We start from the raw sequence: 26,812 nt of genomic DNA on the forward strand, positions 1-26,812 counted from the left end.
GACTATGGAGAGCAAAAGCTCGCTTCTTCACCCAGTTACATCGTCTGTCACTCCCAGGAACCCAGGCTTTGCATTACTTACAGTACTCTAAATGCACTATAGTGATTTATGCATACCATTATGTACATACACACAGATAGGCTTGGGATACTATTGATAACCAATAATCTTCTGGTTTTTCATACAGAAGCTACTGCATCTTTATACAGCTTGTTCAAGCTGTATTTCAGATACACAGAATGCCTAAACATTTTTGTACATGGGTTAGAGTGTCCGTAAGGAAGGAACTGCTCTTAAAAAAAAAAGTTAGTCGTAACTTTATGTACAAGTTAATTCATAAAGCAGGTAATACAAGAGACAACAATATCTCCTGCAGGAATTATTTACAATTAGTTTGTCTTGAAACTTCAACAATTAAGGAAATCACTTCAATGTGCATTTTAATACTAGTGCTGCACATACATTAAGACACTTTTTGGCACTTGATAAACATACATCATTACATCAGATTTAGCCTTCATTCCTAAGCAAATAATTGCATTACATTTAGCCTATAACGATGTATATGTACTAAGCATAGTTTGTAACATATATGCCAATATACTTTTGTATAACTGTTTTCAACCTAAAATCTCTATGCAACTGGTGTTCTGGATGTGCAGAGCTTAGTTAAAAATCAGATCAATCTTTTTAATAAAGCATAGTATTAAACTGATAACCTTATAATGAAGAACATTATTTTGCAATTTCTGCAACAGACTTTTCTTAGATTTTATTCTTGTGTAATAACTACTGGGTAACCAGTCTATATGTTCAAGCAAGTACACTCATCTATGTGAAAAGTATTTATTCACCTAAATTTCATGAGGGCTTTGTTTCAATCTCTCTGTTCTCTCAGATTTTTTCACACACTTCCATACCAGGGGCCCGTTTTTCCTTTCTGAGCTGTTAGCTATTTTGTACAACCATTTTCAAATCAAATCTGTAAGAGAAGCAGATCCCAGGCATGTGAAAAACTGCATCCTGCTTTAGGTCCAAGTGATTTCCTGGGACCTGAGCATTTGACAGGAGCGCATCCTTAAAAGGGGAAATGTTGGGAATTGGCTTGATGAAAAAGGACACGGGTCTATAGAAAAGTTGTGCGAGCAGAGTTCTGTGTGAAAGAATGTCAGCCTGAGCAGCAAGATTAGGCCTTGGCCGAAAATAGCTGGTTTTGCTGATATCAGGAGAAAAACAACAGCTGGTCTCGCTGTTATCAGGAGAAAGACAGGGACGGTGTGACCTTGGCATAACTTCATAAGTAACTTTTGAAGAAGTTCCCATGAGAAAGTTACGGAACACGCATAGCTGCAAACCACAAGTGGGTGTGTTTTAGTAATGAATAAACATTACCAATGTACCAATCATATTAGGACTAGTAGGCATAATTATCGCAAACTGTATAAATATGAGCTATCCGTGCAAATAAAGTTGAATCACTTCTATCACTCATATTGGGCCGACTTATGTGCATTCCTCCGCCGCTCCAACAAATGGCGCCCGAACGGGGACCGAAGAAAGGGGAATTGGAGCGACGGACGCTGAGAAGCACCGGTAGCAGCGACCGGGGGGCAAAAGATTAACCGAACGCTGATCGTCTTGGTTGGTGTGTTAACTCTCGTGCCTGGACCGTCCAAAAGGGGTTCGCCGTCAGTGAGGGCTACTGGAAAAAGGCTGCAAAGACTTTTTAATCGAGGTGCCTTAATCAAGGAGCACCAAGGAGTATCAAGAAGCTGGCCGGCAATGGATCAAGAGGTAGCCCTAAAATTATTACAGTGCTTTTTAGAAAAGCCGGGAGTAAATTGCGTTAAGCAAGTTTCGGGATTAGTTGCTTTAGGTCGTGTTAAGGGATGCTTTAAGAACCCGGATTTATTATTTGAGGAGAGTGAATGGCGTAGATTAGGAGATGTATTATGGGATATGGTAATTGACGATGATAAATCAGCTAAAAAACTAATGAAGCAAGGACAGAAACCTTTCAATTAGTGTGGGTACAGCTTTTGAGCTTAGTACCTGGAAAGCTATCGGAACCTCCCTATGGGATGAAATTAGTGACGGGTCTAAAGAAGTTAAAGGTCTTGCAACATTATGGAAATTGATTAAGACAACTCTGTAAGAAATGAAAGCAGATCGTAAAGCGTCTGCGTCTGCTTTTGCTGCTCTCTCTCTCCAACCGCAAGCGAAAGAGAAAAGCGGGGAGAAAAACATAATGCAGCGAGAGAGACTTTTTGGAGCTTGTTCACCTGCTCTTGTGCCCTTGACTTCTGCTCCACTCCCTGGGACTGCCGATATTAATCAGCCATCTGACAGTTCCCAAGCCTCCCTAACCGTACGATTAAAGAAAACCCTACAGAATCAGGGAGTGAGTTAAAATCTGCCTACGAAAAAACAGCCCCCAGATACCACCGTTCAACATGAACAAATTATACCTAGCATATACCCTGATTCAAATAATGCAAACAAGGACTTGGCTACTCTAATAATAGAACAAAAAGAGACGATGTTAGAATTGTTAAAGAAAATGCGAAAAAGAGACAGGGAAACCAACCGCACCCGCGATAGACGCGGAGCTGCTTGTAATAGCCGCTTGTAATAGCCGCTGCAGAAGAAAGGCAGAGACATTGGAGGGGAGTAATAAAAGAGGCCATTATAGAAGGGACTATGCTCCAAGCATTGCCAGTTATTGCATCAAATGGACAGAAAAAATGGGAGGCGTTTGACTGGGAGGTCATTGAGAGATTAAGGAATGCTGTGAGTCAGTACGGAATCAAATCTGCGTTAACTCACCAAATACTGCAATTCATTTTTTCTGCTGATACGCTGATACCTCAAGATATTAAACAGCTAGCACAGTTGATTTTGACACCCGCCCAAATGTCAGTGTTTTTCCGGCAGTGGGAGACGTTCTGTGATAGGGAACAAGCAACATCACGACAACAAACAGATCCCCTATGGGGAGTAACCATGCAGATGCTGATGGGTACTGGACCCTTCGCATCAGGGAACGCTCAGTTACAATGTATCACTGAGGTTCATCATCTATCACAGATCTTGGCGTATCAAGCTTTTCTTACCATACCAGACAATATGTACAGCCATGCTTTTACCCAGCTGAAACAGGAGAATACAATTTATGACCACTCTGACATGAACGAGGGCATGAAAGAAAATATGTTCAAAATACTTGCTTTTGAAAATACTACTGAAAAGACACGCAAAGCATTGTGTAATTTGCCGAAAAATGCAGACGTCGTTGATATGATAGAATACATGGATCGATCAGTGGACTCACAGAAAGCAGCCTATGCTGCCACAGCTCTCCAAGGAGCTACAAAGAAACACAAGGCCAGTAAGACATCCTTGGTCAAGTGTTCTAACTGTGGCAAACGTGGACACATTAGGAGCAAATGTACACATACTGTTAACAATAAGTGCTGCAACAAGTGTAAGAAAGATAACCATACCACCAAGAATACAGGAAGAAGGGAAACTTTACACCAACTGCGAAGGCCCCTCGCGCGACGACACGAATGCAAGGGGCTTGAGCTGCCAGCCCTCAGGCAGCCTCGCAACCACCAGATCCACCACTGCAGGAAGCTCCGGAGTGGATGTGGAAACCGCAGTACACATTCAACATAAAGGGACCATTGGGGTTTGGACTTAGTGCATTTTTAATGGGGCAATCTTCAACAGCTCTAGAAGGAATTCTGGTGCTCCCAGGGCTTATTGATGCAGATTATTGTGGGACTGTGAAAATTATGATTCATGTTGTAATCCCTCCTGTTTCTATTCCTAAAGGTACCAGAATAGCACAATTAGTTCCATTCAGGTCGTGTGTTTCGAACCCAGGTGAAGTACAACGTGGAGATTGTGGATTTGGCTCCACAGGGAAACCGCAGGTATACTTTGCCATGGACACAAGAGGTAAACCAGAAAAGGTAGTGCAATTGGAAGGGCCTGATGTAGTTATTGTCAAGAAACCGATGACAAATCAATACAGGAGCTGATGTTACGATTATTTCACGATGCATTTGGCCTCCATCATGGCCATCGATCAATCCAAATTTTGGTATTGCAGGGATAGGGGGCACACAAGCCACCTTAGTAAGTCAGCTACTGATTACATTTGTGTTCCCCGATGGTGAACACATTACGACGTGTCTGTATGTCATGACTACACCAACTGAATTGTTTGGCCTCGTAGGACGTGATTTATTGAGCCAAATGAAGGCAATGTTAGTGACGCATCCTTTTTAGGAGCGGTCACTGAGGGGCAGCCAATTCTGAAAATTAACTGGAAAACAGATGAGCCTGTTTGGATTGATCAGTAGCTGCTAAATTCTGAAAGGCTGCTAAAAATAAAAGCGTTAGTTGAAGACCAATTGAGAGCGGGACATGTTGTTCCTTCTACTAGTCCATGGAATACATCAATATTTACCATTCCCAAGAAAAGTGGGAAATGGAGACTGTTACATGATCTCAGAACTGTGAATGCGGTGATGGACAGTATGGGAGCCCTGCAGCCAGGTTTGCCATCTCCAGTTATGCTTCCAGAAGAATGGGATTTGTTAATTATAGATCTCAATCATATGTGTTCTTGCACCAACCCACTAGGATATTAACAAAGCAATTTGACTTACCACTCACTGATGCCCAAGGTATCGTTAAAGCATGCCCTGATTGTCAAAAGGAAGGGCTGGGCTTGGGCTGTGGGGTTAACCGACGAGGTCTTTTGCCATTGCAGTTGTGGCAAATGGATGTCACCCATGTCACGTGGTTTGGTGCAAAGCGTTCTGTGCACGTGTGTATTGATACCTATCCTGCTGCCATGTGGGCCACAGCACGAACTGGAGAAAAGGCCTTACATATTGAATGACATCTTCACGCTTCTTTTGCAGTGCTGGGTGTGCCTAAAGAAATTAAGACGGACAACGGCCCAGCCTATGGTTCTACACGATTTCCTCGATTTTGTAATTTGTGGGGAATTCACCATGGTACCAGTATGCCACATCTTCCCACAGGACAGGCTATTGTCAAATGGGCCAACCAAACCCTAAAAGAACATGCTGCAAAAACAAAAAGGGGGAACCCAGGGCTTACTCCCAGAGGAACGATTGGCCAAAGCCTTATTTGTGCTAAATTATCTTAGACTGACAGGTGATCACAAAGACCCATCAATGGTAGTGCATCATGTTCTTTTACAGGCAGAAAGGACGCAACAAAGTACAGGAATCATGGTAATGTATAAGGACCCAGAATCCGGGAAATGGTGCGGATCAGCAGAAGTAAAACTTACTGGGAGATCCCGGCTAAGTGGGTCAAGCCATGGCTTCGCACTGATGCTGGACCCGGAATTGTCCCAATGGCAAGTGGCATGGCACCGGCGGGTGCTGGAGCCACTGATCTGACAGATTCCGACTAATAGAGTATCACTTGTAGAGGACTTAGAACAGTGTGCCTTATTGTATATAGAACTTGCTTTAGGTAAAAAGTGTGTTAAGCATAATTTGATTAAACATAGTGTGATTACGGGAAGACAGTGTGGGGTAAATGTAGAGTTAGTTAAAGCCAAAATCAGGGGTAAGGTCTATTTCCATTAATAACCTGGGAACGAGGTTGATTGTGTTTCCACAGATACAGGCCCATGACGGACTCCTGTTCGATTTGCACGACCATCATCATCTGGAGCATCATAGATGGTGTGGCAATATGAATACTACCTCAGCCGAAAACTAATGTATGGGTCACCTTGGCTAACATAACAGGTCAAGATTCTCTGTGCATCGCAACTGTATCGTAAAGCCCATGAACCAAGAGACAAGATGGCTATGACTTGTGCAGCGCGCCTGGCCAGCGAGCGCATGCGTCATAGATTGCAACCGAGGCGGACTTTTGGCACCCGCTGGCCACGTGTGCTAAAACCCGTTCCTCTGCAAATGTATAAATACCGGGATTTTCCGAAGAGCATCGGGCTGGTGTACGGTGAGGCCATCGTTGCCTCTGTGGGTACGCCCACGGAAAGCTGGCACCTACCGATTGCTGGGCTGAGTTCATGGAGCAAGATGGCACAAGAATGTATGGATGGTTCATTTTCCTCATAGTCCTCATGGTCTGGGTATTTTCTATTGCTGGCACAAGGACACGGGTGTAAAGATGTTGATGGGATGTGTTGCTTTAATTTAAGTGATCATTCTCAAACTATATACAAACAAATAGATTGGCTGAAGAAACATACACAAAGATCCAGCAAGAAACTAGTTGGTTTGATGGAGTGTTACAGTCAATATTCGGCGGGATAACACCATGGCTAATGTCATTGATTAAGGAAGCCTTACGATGGTTAGGTATATTGATATTAATCTGTGTAATAGTTAGAATTGCGTATGGGTACATGATGAGAGGAGTCTCAAGGCTGACACACCAAGCTCTACTCGCACAAAAAGAAAAAGGGGGAATTGTTGGGAATTGGCTTGATGAAGAAGGACATGGGTCTATAGAAAAGTTGTGCGAGCAGAGTTCTGTGTGAAAGAATGTCAGCCTGAGCAGCAAGATTAGGCCTTGGCCGAAAATAGCTGGCTTTGCTGATATCAGGAGAAAAACAACAGCTGGTCTCGCTGTTATCAGGAGAAAGACAGGGACGGTGTGACCTTGGCATAACTTCATAAGTAACTTTTGAAGAAGTTCCCATGAGAAAGTTACGGAACACGCATAGTTGCAAATCACAAGTGAGTGTGTTTTAGTAATGAATAAACATTAGCAATGTACCAATCATATTAGGACTAGTAGGCATAATTATCGCAAACTGTATAAATATGAGCTATCCGTGCAAATAAAGTTGAATCACTTCTATCACTCATATTGGGTCGACTTATGTGCATTCCTCCGCCGCTCCAACAGGGAAAATGCCATATCTGTAGACTGTTAAAAAGGAGACAACTGGTGCACTACAGATACTGACTGCATGGCAGTGATTTTCAACCTGCACTCTGAACAGCTTCTAAAGGCCTGCAAAAGATAGCAGAGAAAAACACATGTATTTATATTGTACAGCAATGTACACATAAGACTTCTAAGAGGATACACTTCCAATGGAAAATGTTTAGGAGGTCCACCAACTAGATTTAAAAAATTCAGTCGCTTTTGAATAAATTCCTTTTTTTTTTTTTTTACCAACCCATAGTGTTAAAGAGTATTCTTGCTAAATAATGCAAACAAGATCCCAAACAATAAGTTAGGTTTACTAAAACCATAAAGTCAAATCACAAAGTTTAAATTTGCTCAGTTATCTAGGAAATGAAAAGAGAATAATTGCACTAAGCCAAGTAAATTCCAAGGCATGTCTTTTTTTATAGTTATCACTTGATTTCTGAAGGGCTGTGGTAGTGGTAGTTTTCAGTATGCAAATAACAGAAAAAGTTAGATCTAAACAAAATTATTCTCACTTTGAGTTTCAGCAAGAGTTAAGTACACCTGCACTCCTAGATTTTCAACTCCAAAACTAACAGTACATTTGGTATAGAATGAGCATGCCATAATTAAACAGTATTAAATCATTAGTGTGGCCAGTGGCTAGTTCATGAAGAAATAAAGGCAACATTTATTTTCCTTTTTAAAAAAATTTAAATATAATTATTTGAAAATAGCATACCATTGCAACAGTTTGAGACACAGTACTTCGTAATCACAACAACATTCAGAAGATGATGTGCTAAGTCACCACCACTTTTTGAACAGCTGTAGCACTTTATCAATAGTCACTCTCCAGCTATGGTAATAACTAACCAGGATAGAATTGCCTGATTGTAAAAATCCAAAAAGGTTATCTTTTTTATAATGCTAGCTGTGTTGCAAGGATTATAAATATTTATCTCCCATACTCTTGAAATAGCCTTTGATTTCTAAACAAATTTTTAAATTCTTTAGAGATTGTCATACCTCTCTTTTCTCCAAATTTTAAATACTTGCAAATAAGTTTAATGGGACCTTTTATTCAGACTTAAGTTCATCCATATGCCAGTAGCAGAAAAGAACCACCACAGAAGAATAGTGCTGTATGGTAGTGTTGTAATCAAGAATCTCTTTGTGCTACTGATGCAGCCTTAATTTTGAAAACTAATGTCTTGCCAATTTCTGGTTTGTTCTGAAATCATTAATTTCATCTGCTGAAGTCTATCTGTACTTTCAGGCACTGTAGCTTAGTATAATGCAAGTTCATGTGATTCGTATGAGTAGCAGAAGTATAAATTATATTTGTATATTTACTCTTTATAGTGTAGAAATTCAATTAAGTCAGAGTGTTTACAGATTGATACCAAGGTATTAAAAAGTCAGTCACACAGGGTAACCAATGAGATTTCAATGTGTTTAGCAGTCAAATCTAATTGTCCTTCACTTGAAGCTATTCAGTCTGAAGTGATAAACATGCTAAATTTTTACAAAGCCAGAAGTAATTAGAAAATAAGTACAGGGTGTGTCCAAGAGAGGTTGTGCTGCTTTGTTACTTAAAAGCTTTTAAAAGTGTTTTGGTAAGCTACAAACAGTCCCTTCGAATTTAGTAAATAAAATAGAGCTTTTCATAGGAGCAGTCCTGTCACTATTCAGCAAAAGTATTCAAACAATAAGAGGCTAAGATGTTGCCTAAAAATAGTTTTCCTTACTATAAACTTTAAATTCCCTTGAAAAGTCAGTGATACTAAATTCATATGTGCATGTTTTACCACATTGGATGTCAGACAGTTTAGTCACATTCATACTAAGTCTCCTAGAATGCATAACCTGAGGCTTAGCAGCTACTGCTGTATGAAAAGTGTTGAAATATATTTTTTTAATGTAGGTTAATTACAGGTTAATTTTCCCAGTCTGTACAAGGCAAACTCTCCTCTTCATCCTCTGATTCAGGTGATGCTTCCTTAATTCGTCGCAATGCTTCATGGATGCTCCTTGTCAGAGGGTCAGTATCAGGCAGAATTGTAAAGGATTCTCTCAAAACATCTTTCTGCACTTTCTTCAGTTTCACCCCTTTCCTTATCTGTGCCAAGATGTTATTGCTATCATCTTCATCGGCAAAATGAGGGGGACTTCTCTGCTCAACTTTTCTTAAGTGAAAGCTGCCACGCTTCAAGGAAGCCAGCACTTCATCCATTGGGGAACTCACTGCAGAAAAATCAAAAGACCTTCAATATTATTTTTACTAAATTTATTCAGTCTTCTTTTGTATTTCTGACAGACCAAAAAGTAGCTACATGCAATTAATGTGATAGTCCCATACCATAAGTATAAAGGAGACTGTAGTGTTTTCAATTTTATCATTCTGTAGCTCTATTATTGTTTTAGCCTCCAAATTTATCTTCCCTATTACTAGGTCAAAACTGGATTATACAGACAATTATAATTTCTGAAACCAAATAACCTCCTATCAGGCAGGTAGCAGAACTTTTTGAACAAGATGGCTTTCCTGTTTGCACTCAAGAAAATCAAGACAGCTGCAATGAATCCAACATAATGAAAGTGTATATTACATTATCTTTCTTGACTTTGAAACTCAGGTAATGAGTATGCATCTTAAGTATTGGACTGTGCAGTCACAGAAATGCAAGCACAGAGGAGAGCCTACATTCTCAGCACTTGCATTTTGTGGCTGATTTTACCTACTCTATGACTATTACTACATGCCAGTGAGGGAAGCAGCAGTACAGTCAACTGCAATAGCATGCATTTTCCTGCTCCTCTGGATTCATATATGTATCAGCACCTAGTCACAGTGTGCCTATATAAATCCCCTTCCTTTATAATTAATGAAAACAGAGAAGTAAGAGTTAATACTTTATCACAAATCCTTCCTTTATCACAAATTTGAAACTAGTTCTCTCCAGAAATAAAAATCAGGCTTTGGCTCTTTGAAGAGCTACAAGTAGGTAAGATCTCTATGTCAGAGAATGCAATATAATAAAGCACAACATTCCAAAATAGCTCCTCCACACTAGCACATACAACATGTAGCACATATCAATCAATAGATGAATATCTATCTCCAGTTTTTTTGTATATTTGTATATTTTGAAAACCTGTTTTGCATTTTTGAGTGGACTTTGTCCATCAAATTAACAGCCCAGACAGTTGGAATAGACACGAAGAAAAGAGAGAAATAAAAGAAGGAAACAGGACTGCACATTTGAAGGAGGAAGGAAGGATTGTAAAATACTCATCTGTCAGACACACAAATTTCTGAAGCCACTTAGAGACTTGGAACATCTCAGGGAATACAGAGCAGCAGGTAGAGTGCTGCTGCAGATATATTAATGATACTCTTAAGAGGGAGGATATAATTTGATTTTATATTTGTCATTTTATGACATATAATCAAATTGCACACACAATACATGTTTTATATAAAATTGAAAATAAAATGGATATCAGAAAAATAAACAATAGGATTAGAGAAAAATAAAGATGGAGCACAGCAGCATCAAAACTGATAATGAACCTAAGACACTGTACCTGTGACTTGCAAGAATCATAACAACTTAAAAATTCTATAACTATTCAGTTGCTTCAAGGTTTTTCAGTCATTTAAGGACAATTCTAGAAGAAACACTTCTTGTTTCTGCCCGATAGATGAAAACAGTTCTAATTTTGATTTTATCTGGACAAGGGAAAATGCCAATTGAGGGATGTTTTCTGTAGCTGTAACTGACAGAGCCAGATAGAACTTTTTATAAAAGGTTATTACAACCATATTACAATAGTTTGAACTAAGGCCCACGTGAGGTACTTTTTCTCAGTGACTTCCAGTAAAACAGTTCAGCTGAGTGCTTTTGAAAATCCCATCTCTTACTTTCAAATAAAAGCTTTGCTCTAATATAGCATGTTACATCATGTGGTGGGTTGACCCTTGCTGGATGCCAGGTTCCCACCAAAGCCGCTCTATCACTCCCCTTCCTCAGCTGGACAGGGGAGAGAAAATATAACAAAGGGCTTGTGGGTCGAGATAAGGACAGGAGAGATCACTCACCAGTTACCATCACGGGCAAAACAGACTCAGCTTGGGGAAAATTAACTCAATTTATTACCAATCAACCAGAGAAGGGTAATGAGAAATAAAACCAAACCTTAAAACACCTTCCCCCCACCCCTCCCTTCTTCCCAGGCACAGCTTCACTCTCAAATTCTCTACCTACACCCCCCCCAGCAGTGCAGAGGGATGGGGAATGGGGGGTTACAATCAGTTCATCACATGTTGTCTCTGCCGCTCCTTCCTCCTCAGGGGGAGGAGTCCTCACACTCTTCCCCTGCTCCAGCGTGGGGTCCCTCCCACAGGAGACAGTCCATCACAAACTTCTCCAACATGGGTCCTTCCCACGAGTTGCAGTTCTTCATGAACTGCTCCAGCATGGGTCCCCCACAGGGTCACAAGTCCTGCAGCAAACCTGCTCCAGTGTGGGCTCCTCTCTCCATGGGTCCACAGGTCTTGCCAGGAGCCTGCTCCATTGCAGGGTTCCCACGGGGTCACAGCCTCCTTTGCGTGCATCCACCTGCTCCGGCGTGGGGTCCTCCCCAGGCTGCAGGTGGATATCTGCTCCACCATTAACCTCCATGGACTGCAGGGGGACAGCCTGCCTCACCATGGTCTTCACCACGGGCTGCAGGGGAACCTCTGTTCCGGCACCTGGAGCACCTCCTCCCCCTCCTTCTTCACTGACCTTGGTGTCTGCAGGGTTGTTTCTCTTACATGTTCTCACTCCTCTCTCTCGCTGCAGTTTCTGTGCCACGGCAACTTTTTTTTTCCCCTTCTCAAATATGTTATTCCAGAGGCACTACCACTGTCGCTGATTGGCTCAGCCTTGGCCAGCAGTGGGTCCATCTCGGAGCCGGCTGGCATTGGCTCTGTCGGACATAGGGGAAGCTTCTAGCAGCCTCTCACAGAAGCCCCTCCTGTAACCCCCGCACTACCAAAAACCTTGCCACACAAACCCAATACACATCGAAACATCAAGATTATTTTGTTAAAACGTGGCTGCCATTCTCCCCATTTTATAAACAGGATAAAAGATAAACAGTTAAAAACGAGTAGCACAGAATCACAGTGAAGTTGTAACATCTCCCAGCTCAGCCCTATGCTCTATTCACTCGCCTCAGTTTCCAAAGAAGTTTTTGATCTTTTAACTATTTATTAACATGCTTTGCTGCATGATTATAGATTTAGTTCTCAATTGTAGTTAAACTACTGTAATTATATTCTTACTTGGCTGTTGTGGTTTTACCCCAGCCAGCAACTAAGCACCACGCAGCCGCTCGCTCACTCCTCCCTCCTCCCAGTGGGATGGGGAGGAGAATCAGAAAAAAGTAAAATTCGTGGGTTGAGATAAAAATGGTTTAATAACTAAAATTAAATATAATATGATAATATCAATATAAGAATAAAAGATAATAATAATAATTGTAATGAAAAGGAATATAACAAAAAGAGAGAAATAAAACCCAAGAAAAGACAAGTGATGAACAATGCAATTGCTTACCACCTGCTGACCAATACCCAAGCAGCGATCCACCCCTCCCAGCCAACTCCCCTCAGTTTATATACTGAGCACGACATTCAATGGTACGGATTATCCCTTTGGCTAGTTCGGGTCAGCTGTCCGGGCTATGCTCCCTCCCAGCTTCTTGTACACCTGCTTGCTGGCAGATCATGGGAAACTGAAAAAATCCTTAACTTAGGATAAGTGCTACTTAGCAACAACTAAAACATCAGTGTGTTATCAACATTATTCTCACACTAAATCCAAAACACAGCACTGTACCAGCTACTAGGAAGAAAATTAACTCTACTCCAGCCGAAACCAGGACATTGGCTCTCAAGGGGACTTGAGAGTTTGTGGATTTTTGTATGAAAATTTGAAGAAACCTTGAAAAAAGCAGTCTCAAGGTTTCCTGTGTCCCGAGACAAGTATTCATTTTACTAGGTCATATATTATGTAAAATTATGTTATTAAAACACTGTGCCCTCAGGTGAAGCATATAATATTTGCAGTGCTGGCTGTAAACAAGATAGGAAAAAAGAATCTTTAAGGCAATGTTTAGCTCCATTTTCCATCTAGTCTAATGTGGTATATCATAGGATCAGTTTCATAAGTGTTTTCTGTCTAACTGAACAAGTATACCACACGCTGTCATACAGGTCCTAACATTTGAGTTGGCAACGTTTGTCAACTGAAAAGGATTTAACAACTTTCCCATTAATAATTATAAATAAATCACAGCATACACTTCTCTATATAGCAATTCAAAAGAGGAACTGATGTGCATTACAATTAAATACACAGAAATTAAAACATTACCTCTCCTCCTGTGTAAACCCTCTAGATAACTGGTCTTCTTAAGCTGCTTCTTGGCACTGACTAGCTGACTGCTGTCAAACAGATGTGCTGTTGGGACACTGGAAGAGTGCTGGACTCCATTCTCCTCACTATGATGTTTAACAAAGCTGTTGCTTTTCTCTAAGGATTTGGTGTCATCTTCCTTGGAGGGCAAAGGTAGAAGTGGAGGTGGTGGAGGCAAAGGGGGTGGAGGCGGTACTACAGTAACAGTCTCTGGTTGAAGCTCATTACTGGGGAGTGAAGAAGTACTAACATGAGGCAGTTCAGAGGTAACACCATTGGGAGGTAACAAGATATCTTGAAGTTGTTCTAAGCTTGTGGATTCCTGCACTTGCAAAGGCTGAACTGCATTTTCCAATTCCACCTCTTCACTTTTCTCTTGGATTTGTATGGTCGCTGGCAAAGATTGAAGCTGATCTATGCAGGACACTGAGCTGGCTGCACATTTTCTTCTTGCATGAGCCAGTTGTAGTCTGGGTGATTTAAGTATTACTTGCCCAGGGTACCGCTAAAGTGAAGAAGTTATTTACAATTAGATAAGTGCATGTAACACACTATTTTAAATACTAAGTACTCATCATTAGGGTTTGCCTTTCTGACAAGTAGAATTCATCTACTATTTTCATTCATTTTGCTTTGGGCATAAAAACAAAGCAAATATATCCTCACCTTTATGCAAAAATGATCCATTTTCTTAATTTTTATTCTTGGTTAAGCCATAATTTACATGTGATTGGGCTAGTCAGGGATACACATGGATTAAAGTTAGGATTTCACCAAGAACCAGATTGTACATTCAAAACTGTGTTTTCTGAAAACTAAAATTCAAAATTCCCTCATTTCCCTTTTCTAAAACTAGTCAGTGGCGCTCTTTGCAGCTAAGTCCTCTCTGACCTAATATGCTGGCCTTAGATGTGAATCATACTGCTTAAAAAGGTATCTCTTGGAAACATCAAACATTTTGAGAATTTCCAAAGTGTTTTTAATTTAGTTCTTAAATTTGCTGCTTCAATATCTGTCTTTTCAAATTAGCTTCATACATAGCCATTTCTATGCAAAAGTAAAAACTGCTTCTGAAATGCAGGTCTAAAACATTTTAGACAGTTGTGGCAGGCCTAAAGGAATAGAGATCATATCAATATAAACGTGCTCATACATAAAGTCAGTTCACTAACAGGTGCTGGTTAAAATAAGTAAATTTGCTTTAATTTACAGAAGCTATGCAGTTCAAAAGTCTTGCAAATAATAAGGATATGAAGAGTGTACTGCTAAGCAAGACAGTTTTCCAGTAAAGAAACTTCTCATATCTATATTTTTTTATGTATTCAGCAAAACAAACCAAAAAAGTCTTCACCAATTAATACAGTCTCTGCTTTCCTGCACTTTCATCCCTCTCCTTATTCTCTCCCCTTCATTCCATCTTCTATCCATTTTCTGATACTTACATTGTAATAGGAAGGGGCAGGTATTGGCAGGTGTTATTGCAATCAGTGGTAGTGGGGGTATGTCTGATGATAATGGTCTTTGTGGGAAATACCATTTAGATTATACATTTTTTCAGAAAGTTTGCTATCTGTCTTGTCACAATGTGTAGATGTGACAGCGAACAGAAGCTTATTACAACTCTAGGAACATAATGGCCAGAGAAATTCGCTACCACCAATGCCATATTTTGTTGTAAATTTTCCAAAGAACAGTTAACTATACAATGACAGAGAATAGCTAATAGCATAGTATAATCCTAGAATGAGTGAAAATTTCATTTGCAAGAAATTGGTGGAAAAGAACAACTCTTCTTCTGTTACCTGTTTAAATGTGCGAAGTCTGTCCAGTGTTTTCTGTCGTTCCTGACTAACCCAGGAGCTCTTTCTTTCCTCTTCATCTTGTAGTTGATCTCGCTTCTGAGAAAATATATGGAAAACACGTAAATATTACATCCAATGCTATGGTTAGCATCATAAAAAAACCAAAACAACTGAATTAAAATAACTCTTCTACTAATTGTTAGGTATTATCTAACAATCTACTTCTCAAACAAACACATTTCTGACCTTCAAAACTTTGCCTGTCTTCCCCTTAAAAAAAATTACACATTTCATGTTTTATAACCTTGAAGAAATGCAAATCTCGGTAAAGAAAGATTTCAGTCTGGAACTGGAGCACTTGAAGACTGGAACTTTTAACCTTAAAAGATGATAAATAACTAGAAATGTAACAGAATATTATACTGAAAAAAAAATCATAAATTTAAAATTGTATAAGTTAGCCAGGCAGAAAACCAGTATCCATATTCTCTCATTCCAAAAACAAAATGACAGTTCAAATTGCAAGGTTGCACATTTAAAACAAGTCATATTAAAATTTTTACAGTGCAAGAAATCACAGAACTCAGTGCCACAAAGATTTGAAGCCAATATTGAGCAAATTAAGTAAACATTTTCATTATAATTTACACTAATAAACTAAAGTTTTGTATTTAAATTAAGCTGTCATTATTTAATCCAGCTTGATTTTCTGTACTCTTTAAATAAAGGTTTGAAGCTCTTCCTTGCAGCTAAGATGTTAATATTTTTTTCTTGTTTGGGGATCTTACCTCAGTGAAAACACACATTTGGATACACCTCCTTTAAATATTCATCCATTTTCACAACACTTCAGCAAAGTTACTACATCTTTGAAACAAAACACTATGCTTCAGTGTCCTGGTTTAACCCCAGCTGGTAACTAATCACCACACAGCTGCTCGCTCACTCCCCCCTACCCAGTGGGATGGGGGAGAGAATCGGGGGAAAAAAAGGTAAAACTCGTGGGTTGAGATAAGAACAGTTTAATAGAACAGAAAGGAAGAAACAAATAACAATAATAATAACAATAATAAAATGACAATAGTAATAATAAAAGAATTGGAATATACAAAACAAGTGATGCACAATGCAATTGCTCACCACTCGCTGACTGATGCCCAGTTAGTTCCCGAGCAGCAATCTGCCCCCTCCAGGCCAACGCCCCCCAGTTTATATACTAGATGTGACATCACATGGTATGGAATACCCCCTTGGCCACTTTGGGTCAGGTGCCCTGGCTGTGTCCCCTCCCAACTTCTTGTGCCCCTCCAGCCTTCTTGCTGGCTGGGCATCACAAGCTGAAAAATCCTTGACTTGGTATAAACATTACTTGGCAACAAATGAAAACATCATTGTGTTATCAACATTCTTCTCATACCTAGCTCAAAAACATAACACTATATCAGCTACTAGAAAGAAAATTAACTCTATCCCAGCCAAAACCAGGACATTCAGTCAAATTTATTGAAAGTGGACACTAGTTATCAGATGGCAAAAGTCACTGTATGTATAACTTCAGAAGTTATCAGGAAAAGTGATAGAACAGGCAACTGTAAAGAAAACCTCCTGAGCAGAAACAGCAGGTTTAATTCTTAAAAGATTCACAGCATTAAGTATTACTTTTAAAAGATGATGATGATCATCATTAAAAAATATGTCCTTTATAAAGGGCCAAGTCCTGTGATTTCAAGCGAGATAAGTACAGATGCATTACGGAGAGGAAGAGAAGAACATGTCTGAAAAATGGTAGACAGGAAACAGGAAAAGGAGAAGAGGACTAGAAGCATGTGGTGAAAAGAAAATAACTGAGCAATGGGGCAAAGAAGTTAAAACAGAAGCATAAAGAAAAGATTATAGCAAAAAGAAAGGATAGTTCTCCTACCACCACACCTGCATGTTTCATATGCAATCAGGTCAAACTTTTCTTGAAGCAGTCTCAAAGTCGAGTGTTTTTTTTGTTTGTTTTGGGTTTGGTTGTTGTTGTTGTTCGGAGGAGTATTTTGTTTTGGGGGTTGGTGGGGGGGTTGTTTTTAAATAAGAATAGTGAAATTGTGATTCTTACTCGGTTTCAGGTTTGGATACCTTTGAGATTATCTTTTCAAAATTCTTCATGAAAACCAGTGGCTGAAAACCTATTTTACAATAATAGCAGAAATTTTCAGTCAAATTATTAACAGAAAAAAAGACAAAAAATTTAGCATAAGGTTCTTTATAAAGTGCAAGCGGGCAACTCCATGAAGTAAATAATGAAAAAGCCCTGTAGAGTTTCAGAGACAAAAATGTCCTTCAGCTTTGTCGTCTTATTTTTAAGAGAGTGATAAATGGTCTGCAATCCATGTAGCAAATTCCTTCTCCTTATTGTAAGAACCAAAAAAAAAAAAAAAATAATCTATTTTTCTAACTTCTTGAAAGAGTACGCCAATATGTGCAGTCTTTCACAAGTAGCCTTTTCATAAAATAAATTATGCAGCTGACTTCCTGAACAAATGTATCAATGTTAAAAATGTATAAGGATGAAACAGAATCACTTCTGCTAATCTAACTGAAGCCTGAATTAAAAAGACTTGTGTTTCAATGCATCTTTGTCAGTGATCTTTATTAAATATTGATACTATATCAGCTCCCAAAACCCAGCCCAGTATTTGAATATTCTTTAAGATAAAGTCTATCACTAGATAAATTCTAACACAACAGTCAGACTAGCTAGCCTATTCTCTGCAATGAGACTGTGCAGAGAATTGTGGAGCATGCAGCTGGAACTACATACTTTATACAACACAATTCAACTGATTTCTTCTGTAGATAAAAAAAATAATGAACAAGCTTATTAAGATTCAAGAATAAATGTGTATGGTTTCTTTACTCATTTCAGCATATCTGACACTGTACTCAGAGATGTCTGGAATCATCTATGTGCACATGATAACAAACTCCATGCAGCCTAACCCTAGCAGTAATCACTTAGACTGTGAACCCAGTATTAATGAACTGTTTTATTTGCTTGGGTTTAATGTCATCTGTGGTGATGTGCTCCCTCCCAACCTGACCTTTATTTCCTGTAATCCTGATGAAGTGATAACCACCAGTGATGGTCGTAATGGATGCGTCTGGTCAGATGGCTGCATCCAGCTCAAAGTGTATTCAGGGGAGACAGATAACACAATAGCCAAGGGCTAATTTGAACAATGCGCCCACCTAACCACAGTGCTGGTCAATGTCCGACTCAAGCCAAATTTGGAAGAAACTAACATTTGTAGTTGGTATGCAAATATGACTATGAGTCAATTATCTTACTCCATAAATAGTAGACAGCCCAGGGCCCATTGAGCTCTCTTGTACGGCAGCGGGCCGCACACCAGGATCTCCCCTTGAGTAGGGATGCCTCTTAAGGTTACTCCTCGAGGTAGAGAGAGTCCTTGCTGCAACAGATTCTCAGTAAGTGATTAATAGCATGCTAAACTGAAATCTTACCTAAGTGATATAAAGGATTGATTGCACATATATAATCCTTTAGGCATAAACCATTGACCAAGTCTGGGACTAGGAGTGGAACCAGCTGCACCAACTCCTCTCTGAGAAGGAGTTTAGAACTCAAGGGGGTCCTTTCTGAACCTCGTGACTCATCAGGAAGGTCTCCCTGACAGTTTTGTCTGACCCTGTCCTCTATGCAGTAAATATCAAGTGAACCTTGCCATTGAATCTTGTTAAACCACTGTCGCATTTACTATCAAGCTTTGTTAAATCGCTGTTTTATATCAATAAACATATTGCTACTTCTCTCTTAAGAGAGAGTGAAGTACGTCACTCCATCCACGACGTCATCCTACCACAGCTATATACTCCCCCTTATCAGCATAATGATAGAGAAATCCATGCCATCTTTTTAAAACAGCCATTACTCCAAATGCTCTACTAATTAATGTATAATGAAGAATGCAAGCTATTAACTAAAGGCTAAACTCAACCGCAGAAAACTCAAACTTACTAGCTGAACAGTATGGTGCATTTTGTATTCCTCCTCACTCTGGTGATATTGCTGGATCTTTTCATTATGCTTTGTGATACAGATCTCCTGTAGAGACATAAAATGTCATCTATAAAATATAAATTTAAAATATCAGTATACAGTGTATAATGTCACATTTAGCAAATGACACTAAGAATTAGAAAAATAAAAATTACAAAGCCTCAGACAAGCTAATTTAACCAAGCTAATTTATCTTACAATAAAACCATAAAATGGAAACAAAACCAAGACAAACCAACCCAAACCTATTACTTTTAACTGTCAAAAGAATACATACAAGTAACAGCTGCTTGAAAAGTTTATTCTACAATACTAGTACAAAAGTGGCAAGAAATACTGATTTGTCAAATACTTCATAAAACCTTTGTGCAACTCCATGTATTTGTATACATGGATAATAACTAACTCTCAAATATAGTACGTATTTCTGTTTAGGCAACTAGGCAGCTTCTCATTTACAAGTGTCAGTTCATCTTTTTCATCTACAATTTGCAAGCACAAACATTAATAAAGTTGTTACAATTTTATGCATACACAAGCAAGTTCCCATTATACCGAGTTCACATCTGTAATGTCTGGTTTAGAAACAAGCATTTATTACATTGCCTGTGTATAAGAACAGGTTAAAAATAAAACAGGACATGTTACAATAGATGACAGGAAGAAGCAGGACACTCAAAGTTAAGGTAGATTATATAAAAAGAACTGAATTAAATATCAGTTGCAAAGAAAAGGCATGTGCAAGAATTTATAGTAGCAAAGAGACAGACAAGCTCATAGGACAGTACTGAGGGCCAGGAAATCAGATAGTATGGGCAATGAAATTAGGCCCGGTACAAGCACTGGACAGAACTAGAACAAGGTCAGATGTGCAGTTAGAAACAGGACTCATGGCTGCGTAAGAGAGGGCAGTGTTAGGAAACAGTTTGGAGCGTGACTGCAGCTAGAAGAACACCAAAGTGATGGGCTTTCCAGGCATCAGTCAGCTTGACTTACTGGGTGGAGCCAGACAGGAGCTTTGCTGTCACAAGCATTGCTTGGGGCAGCTGATGGAGTATCAGCCATCAAGCAAGATACTACAGTAGTGGCAGAAAAACACAAAAAACAAGGAGGGGAGGGATAAAAAAGCTCACAAGTTTGGACACTGGGAACTGCAGAAAAAGCTACGTTCCCCTAAAAGGTATGGACATACTGTGATCAAGGTTCCTGTGTAAGAAAGAAATACCATGCTGTCTTGAATGTTTCTAAACAGTAAGACCATCAGTTTTGCTACTGTATACAGGTAACACTCCAACAAGAGCACAGGTTTCTGTAGAGATACTGTCCCAGGTTCATCAGAGGTGTGTGTGTATGTATATCTATACATATCTAAACTCTGCTGGGTTTTATGTATGTTTGTGGTTTTTTTTCCCCGATGAAAAGACTTTAATACAGCTGGAAAAGTTAATCCATTTCATTTGTAACTGCAAAAGTACAAACTACTACTTAATTTCTACATTTCAAAGACACAGCAATAACTTTGGAATATTATTAGAGAATCTGAAAGACTTTTTGTAACACTACTACTGATTTACCTTTATAGTTTATTCTCTATTTATGTGTTAAGTTCGATTAAAAGAATATTTAAAGTAACAAGAAAGACTGTATGTTAGGATTGGGTTGTTTTTTGTGGGCTTGTTTGGGTTTTTTTCTGGTTTTTGTTTTTTTTTTTACAGGTTGGCAAGACTAAAGAAATAAAAACAATATGTAAAATACTTTAATATGCAAAATACAGGAATATACTCTCATAAATACTTGGGGGCATACTTTTATGAAACATTTTCTCTTTAGCATAAATATTTAAATCTTTCTGATTAAGACCAATAATGAAAGATATTTTAAGCATGTAAAGAAAGAGGTTAAACCAGACCAAAACATATTTAGTGCTGAATTTCATAGAATCATTTAGGTTGGAAAAGACCTTTAAGATCATCGAGTCCAACCGTTAACCTAACACTACCAAGTCCCACTAAACCATGTCCCTAAGCACCACATCTATACATCTTTGAAATACTTCCAGGGATGGTGACTCAACCACTTCCCTGGGCAGCCTGTTCCAATGCTTGATAACCCTTTCGGTGAAGAAATTTTTCCTAATATCCAATCTAAACCTCCCCTGGCACAACTTGAGGCTGTTTACTCTTGTCCTATTGCTTGGTACTTGGGAGAAGAGACTGACACCCACCTCGCTACAACCTCCTTTCAGGTAGTTGTAGAGAGCACTAAGGTCTCCCCTCAGCCTCCTTTTCTCCAGGCTAAACAATCCCAGTTCCCTCAGCCGCCCCTCATAAGACTTGTGCTCTAGACCCTGCACCAGCTTTGTTGCTCTTCTTTGGATGTGCTCCAGCACCTCAGTGTCTTCCATGTAGTGAGGGGCCCAAAACTGAACACAGTATTTGAGGTGCAGCCTCACCAGTGCTGAGTACAGGAGAACAATTGCTTCCCTAGTCCTGCTGGCCACACTATTTCTGATACAATACTTCTTTGTACTAATAAAGAAACAACCTACTTTAATGTAATTAAGTCTCTGTGACTTGAAATAATAAAAAAGACTAGGAGGGTCTGAAAACATGTTGCAGCACATCGGAATCATCATAACTAATTACAGAAATGGTCACACACACCCCCCCCCCCCCCCCAACCAAAATAGGTTGCAATCTCATAGGGACAAATACAGGGTTCTACCTGTAGACAAGATTAAGTGATTGCAAACAAAGGATGAAGAAAAAATAGCTAGGTGGCAACATTAAAGCAAATGATATGGATGATTATGGCAGATGACAAGCTGAGCATAAACCAACAATCTCATACTCTGGCAAAAAAGAAAACATAATTGGGTGTATGAACAGAAATACAGACTGCCACACATGTGAAGTAATCCATCCTTCTCAGCACTGAGAAAGCAAGAGCATTATGTCCAGTTAGAGCCACAGATCAAGAAAGATTTCGATCAACTGTATACAATTCAGAGAGCGTCAAGAAGTAATGTTCATTTCTCTTTCAGTCACCTGACTGATTTCTGTAGTATCAAATTGTACTTCTATTGAAAAGACAGAAAGGGAGAGCTAAGCAACCATTTCAACCCTCATCACTGGATACACTACCGTGTTTAAGACTAGTAATACATAATATAGGTAAGAGATCTGTATTAGTATTATATTTAACTAGTTCCAGTGAGCCTTGCTTTCAGATTGAAAAGCATCTCAAGTAAAATGTTAGCTTCTAATTTAGTAAGCTCAGTATGTGCAGAGAGCATATTGTATTATAAGCATTCTATGTAGTTATGTCCTTATATTATTATTATAATAATACAGCATACCAAGTAACCCTATGTCAGCTGTCACTGCAACTAATTAACACCTGATTTGACGTGGGCTATGCTTTAAAATGTGGGCTTGAAGAGTAGTAAAGGTGTGGGAGCAGCTCAGAACACCTGGCATTTGAATCAAGAGTGAACTTTAGAATTTGTCGTGCTGCAAGTTTGCCAAGCCTTTGAAGAACTAGTTTTACAAGGTCAGGTCGGAGGATTGCCTGGTGTGTGCCTGGGAAGATGTGACTGAGGACAGTCACGAGTTGAACAAACAACTGATATTATCTACATCCTGTTTGGCTGTATGCCCTTAGTTCTTTCCAGATCCTTGTGGAAACATATATATATAAGTCTGATCCTTTTGTGAAATAAACAGAATCTTGTACAGATATCTTGAGTGGTTAATCCAGTCTCCGCAAAAGGTGTCCTATTAAATGGACGCAACACGTGAGGAAGCTTCCTAGGTCAAAGCACATGTTATGAACATGCCCCAAACAGTTTCACTGACCGGTTGCTTCTCCCAGCCTGCTCATGATAAGGAATACTTTTCCTGGATGTAAAATAATTAGATTTCTTCATAACTCTGTTTTTTCAAAGATATTTTTCTAGATGCCTTCTACATTATTTTTTTTTACCTTGACTCTTTTTGCTATAAATTTAGCTCCCTAATAAAACAGCTGTTTGTTTCATACGATAACCTAATTAATACTACTGTGCAGCCAGCAGGGGGTAGACTGGGATAACAGTAGAGATATTGTGCATGAAAAATCCATAACTAGCTTTCAAGAAATAAGAAAAATAATGAGATTGCTATTAAAATCTTATTTTTTAATAACTAAGTCATCAACACAAAGGAACATCAGGAAATGATTGCTTAACAAATGCAAATAGGTTTGTATAAAAAAAAAAAGAGAATAAAGAGTTTATGCTCATGTTAGTACAGTGAAAGAACATCAACTTCAGTAAAACCATGCATTTAAAAAACACTGGCTCAGTAACTCAGAATCACAACTGAATGAGGTTTCTAACAAACCTTTTGTAGCAAAAGTTTCTAAATAAAGGTTTGGTACAAATATTTGACAACGTTATTAAAAAATGAAAGCATCAACTGCAAAAACAGGGAAATAATTTCTAAAAAAAATATGAATAGAGACTATAGTCACAGAAGTTTATATTACATAAAATCTTATTCTACACACAGTAATCGATTCCCTTTCACTGCCTTATCTCCTCAACAGACAAGATTTTCAAATATCCAGATGATGAAACTACCTCCCCTGAAAAATAAAAACCAACAATAGAGAATTGTTTCCTACTGTTTTCTTAATCATGATATCTGCTGCTAGAAAGGAGGCAATCTCCTAAGGGAATCTTCAAGTTGCTAGGAGGAGGAGGAGTAATGGTGGTGTCAGGAACACAATCTGAAAATCATTAAGCAGACTCTCATCTCAGTTCAGCAATAAATGTTTCTTAATTGAGAAAGACATAGACAGACTGACCTTCAGCAAGAGTTTTGCCACATAGTATGTACTTTCCAAATCCAACCTAAAAAGAATCATTCTTTTCTCCACTTGGCGTTCAGTCATCGCTGCGCTCATTCTCACCATCTAGACTCCACTTTTCCATCCCATCTGGTTCTTTGTTCTGCATGCTTAAAATAAACTGCAAACGCTATAGGAGTAAGAACCCTGTTTTCCTCACAGGTTTCTAAAGTACAACGATCCACATCAGGCACTGTAAGTAGTGTTCATTAACAATGTTTTGCAATATCACTAGAATGGTCACTCAAGATACAATGCTTCCATATGCTTGAATCAGAGTGTGATGGGTTGACCCTGGCTGGACGCCAGGTGCTCACCAAAGCCGTTCTATCACTCCCCCTCCTCAGCTGGAGAGGGGAGAGAAAAACATAACAAAGAGCTTGCGGGTCGAGATAAGGACAGGAGAGATCACTCACCAATTACCGTCACGGGCAAAACAGACTCAGTTTGGGGAAAATTAACTCAATTTATTACAAATCAACCAGAGTAAGGTAATGAGAAATAAAACCAAATCTCAGAACACCTTCCCTCCACCCCTCCCTTCTTCCCGGGCACAACTTTACTCCTGGATTTCTCTACCAAACCCCCCCAGTGGCACAGGGGGATGGGGATGGGGTTTATGGTCATCACACGTTATTTTCTGCCACTTCATCCTCCTCAGGGGGAGGGCTCATCACACTCTTCCCCTGCTCCAGCGTGGGGTCCCACCCACAGGAGACAGTCCTCCACGAACTTCTCCAACATGGGTCCTTCCCACGGGCTGCAGTTCTTCACAAACTGCTCCAGCATGGGCCCTTTCCCTGGCGTGCAGTCCTTCAGGAGCACACTGCTCCAGCGTGGGTCCCCCACGGGGTCACAAGTCCTGCCAGAAAACCTGCTCCGTGGGCTCCTCTCTCCACGGATCCGCAGGTCCTGCCAGGAGCCTGCTCCAGCACGGGGTTCCCACGGGGTCACAGCCTCCTTCGGGAACCCACCTGCTCCGGCGTGGCGTCCTCCATGGGCTGCAGGTGGATATGTGCTCCACCGTGGACCTCCCTGGACTGCAGGGGGACAGCCTGCCTCACCATGGTCTTCACCAGGGGCTGCAGGGGAATCTCCGCTCCGGCGCCTGGAGCACCTCCTCCCCCTCCTTCTTCACTGACCTTGGTGTCTGCAGGGTTGTTTCTCTTACATGTTCTCACTCCTCTCTCTGGCGGCTGTTTCTCCCTGTCCCAACTTTTTTCCTTCTTAAAAATGTTATCACAGAGGCGTTACCACTATCGCTGATTGGCTTGGCCTTGGCCGGCGGCGGGTCCGTCTTTAGAGCCGGCTGGTATGGGCTCTCTCGAACACAGGGGAAGCTTCCAGCAGCTTCTTACAGAAGCCACCCCTGTAACCCCCCCTGCTACCAAAACCTTGCCACACAAAACCAATACACAAAGACACAAGAATCTTGAATTTTCAGGTATTTACTAATAAGCTGTATTGGGTTTGAGTGGCAAGGTTTTAGTAGAAAGAGGGCTACAGGGGTGGCTGCTGTGAGAAGATGCCAGAAGCTCCCCCCATGTCTGATAGAGCCAATGCCAGCCAGCTCCAAGACGGATCCACTGCTGGCCAAGGCTGAGCCAATCAGAATGAGTTACTAAAATGGAAAAAAAAAAAAAAAAAAGTTACAAGGATAATTAAGCTCGAATACAAATATCAGTATTTAGTCAAGATTGCCTATGCCTTCTGTAATTACTTTATTTAACATTTTTAGAGTTTTTCTGTATTAGGTATATGTGGGTTTTTTTGTGGGGAAGTTGTTTTAGTTTGTTTTTTAAGAATTTGGTTTTTTTAATAAGTTTTTTTTTTTAATCAGTTTAAGTTTGTTTGTTTTCAGAGTGAGATTAGGAGGAAATGAATTGCTTTGGCTACAGTCTTTGAGAACAGTGTTTAGTGTCCTCTTCTTTTGGAGCAAGACATAAAAAATGGAAGATGTATCATCTGGGTGGGTGTTAGTTTTCTGCTGTTGCTGTGAAACTTTAGGCAAGAGACAAGCCTACAGGAGGGAAGGGAGAAACAAATACCAAATTCTGTGTGCTCAGCAGAGGCTTCTTAGAGTAGGACAGCCGAATTCTTTGCAGATTCCTTCTTTGAAAAAAAACCAGAACAAAAGCTCATAACAAAGTTAAAGCATTTAGAAGCTTGAAAATGCAGATTAGTGTTGTCCATGATAGAAGTCTTTTTTTCTTTTTATCTTTTAACTTGATTGTATGCTAGATTTTCAGGTGTATTTTGCCTCATTTAGTGTGAAGGATGGATCATTTAGTATGGGTGAGGAATCAAAGCTGTACTGTGAAGCACTTACTTAAATATTGCTGAATTTGTAAAACATAATGAAAAAGGTAGAAGACTATGGAAGGAGAAAAGGATGGCTTATTATGAAGTGGAACACAACTCTGGAGAACTGACTTTTGCCAAAATTTGTATTTAATTATGTACTAGTCATCTGACCCTAGAACAGTGCATTCAGCAGTGATGTTTCTCCTTTTTTGGGGGCTCTCAGCTTCAGAAACCTAGTTTTGTTTGTAGAAATGCTTAATATTTGTAAGTGCTGCTCAAATCCATGCGGACCTCCTTCTAAACATGGCAAAATGCTTACCAGATATCATGCGTTC

General features: G+C 39.7%; 2 protein-coding genes across 11 annotated transcripts in view; one reads left to right on the forward strand and one right to left on the reverse strand.

Annotated features, from left to right (window-relative positions):
- LOC126035357 (uncharacterized) overlaps positions 1 to 26,812 on the forward strand; it is a 503,584-nt gene that overhangs the window by 410,404 nt on the left and 66,368 nt on the right. The window lies entirely within an intron of this gene.
- Positions 1 to 26,812, reverse strand: part of LOC126035248 (junction-mediating and -regulatory protein-like) — a 440,369-nt gene that overhangs the window by 300,952 nt on the left and 112,605 nt on the right. Inside the window, exons 7-11 of one of the 9 annotated variants that reach the window (XM_049793558.1) lie at positions 19,242 to 19,328; positions 15,218 to 15,313; positions 13,374 to 13,920; positions 8,882 to 9,192; positions 3,995 to 7,044 (exon numbers count right to left, since the gene is read on the reverse strand). The exons of 1 other annotated variant lie outside the window; for it this stretch is intronic. In XM_049793558.1, coding sequence (XP_049649515.1) covers positions 8,885 to 9,192; positions 13,374 to 13,920; positions 15,218 to 15,313; positions 19,242 to 19,328 — 1,038 coding nt within the window. In that variant the 3' untranslated portion in view covers positions 3,995 to 7,044; positions 8,882 to 8,884. Of the gene's footprint in view, positions 1 to 3,994; positions 9,193 to 11,193; positions 11,923 to 13,373; positions 13,921 to 14,103; positions 14,151 to 15,217; positions 15,314 to 17,318; positions 17,389 to 19,241; positions 19,329 to 26,812 lie in introns of those variants that run through there. 7 more of the 9 variants (XR_007504873.1, XM_049793557.1, XM_049793561.1 and 4 more) reach the window with 7 other exon arrangements.

The sequence above is a fragment of the Accipiter gentilis genome, chromosome W, assembly GCF_929443795.1.
Source record: "Accipiter gentilis chromosome W, bAccGen1.1, whole genome shotgun sequence".
NCBI lineage: Eukaryota > Metazoa > Chordata > Aves > Accipitriformes > Accipitridae > Astur > Astur gentilis.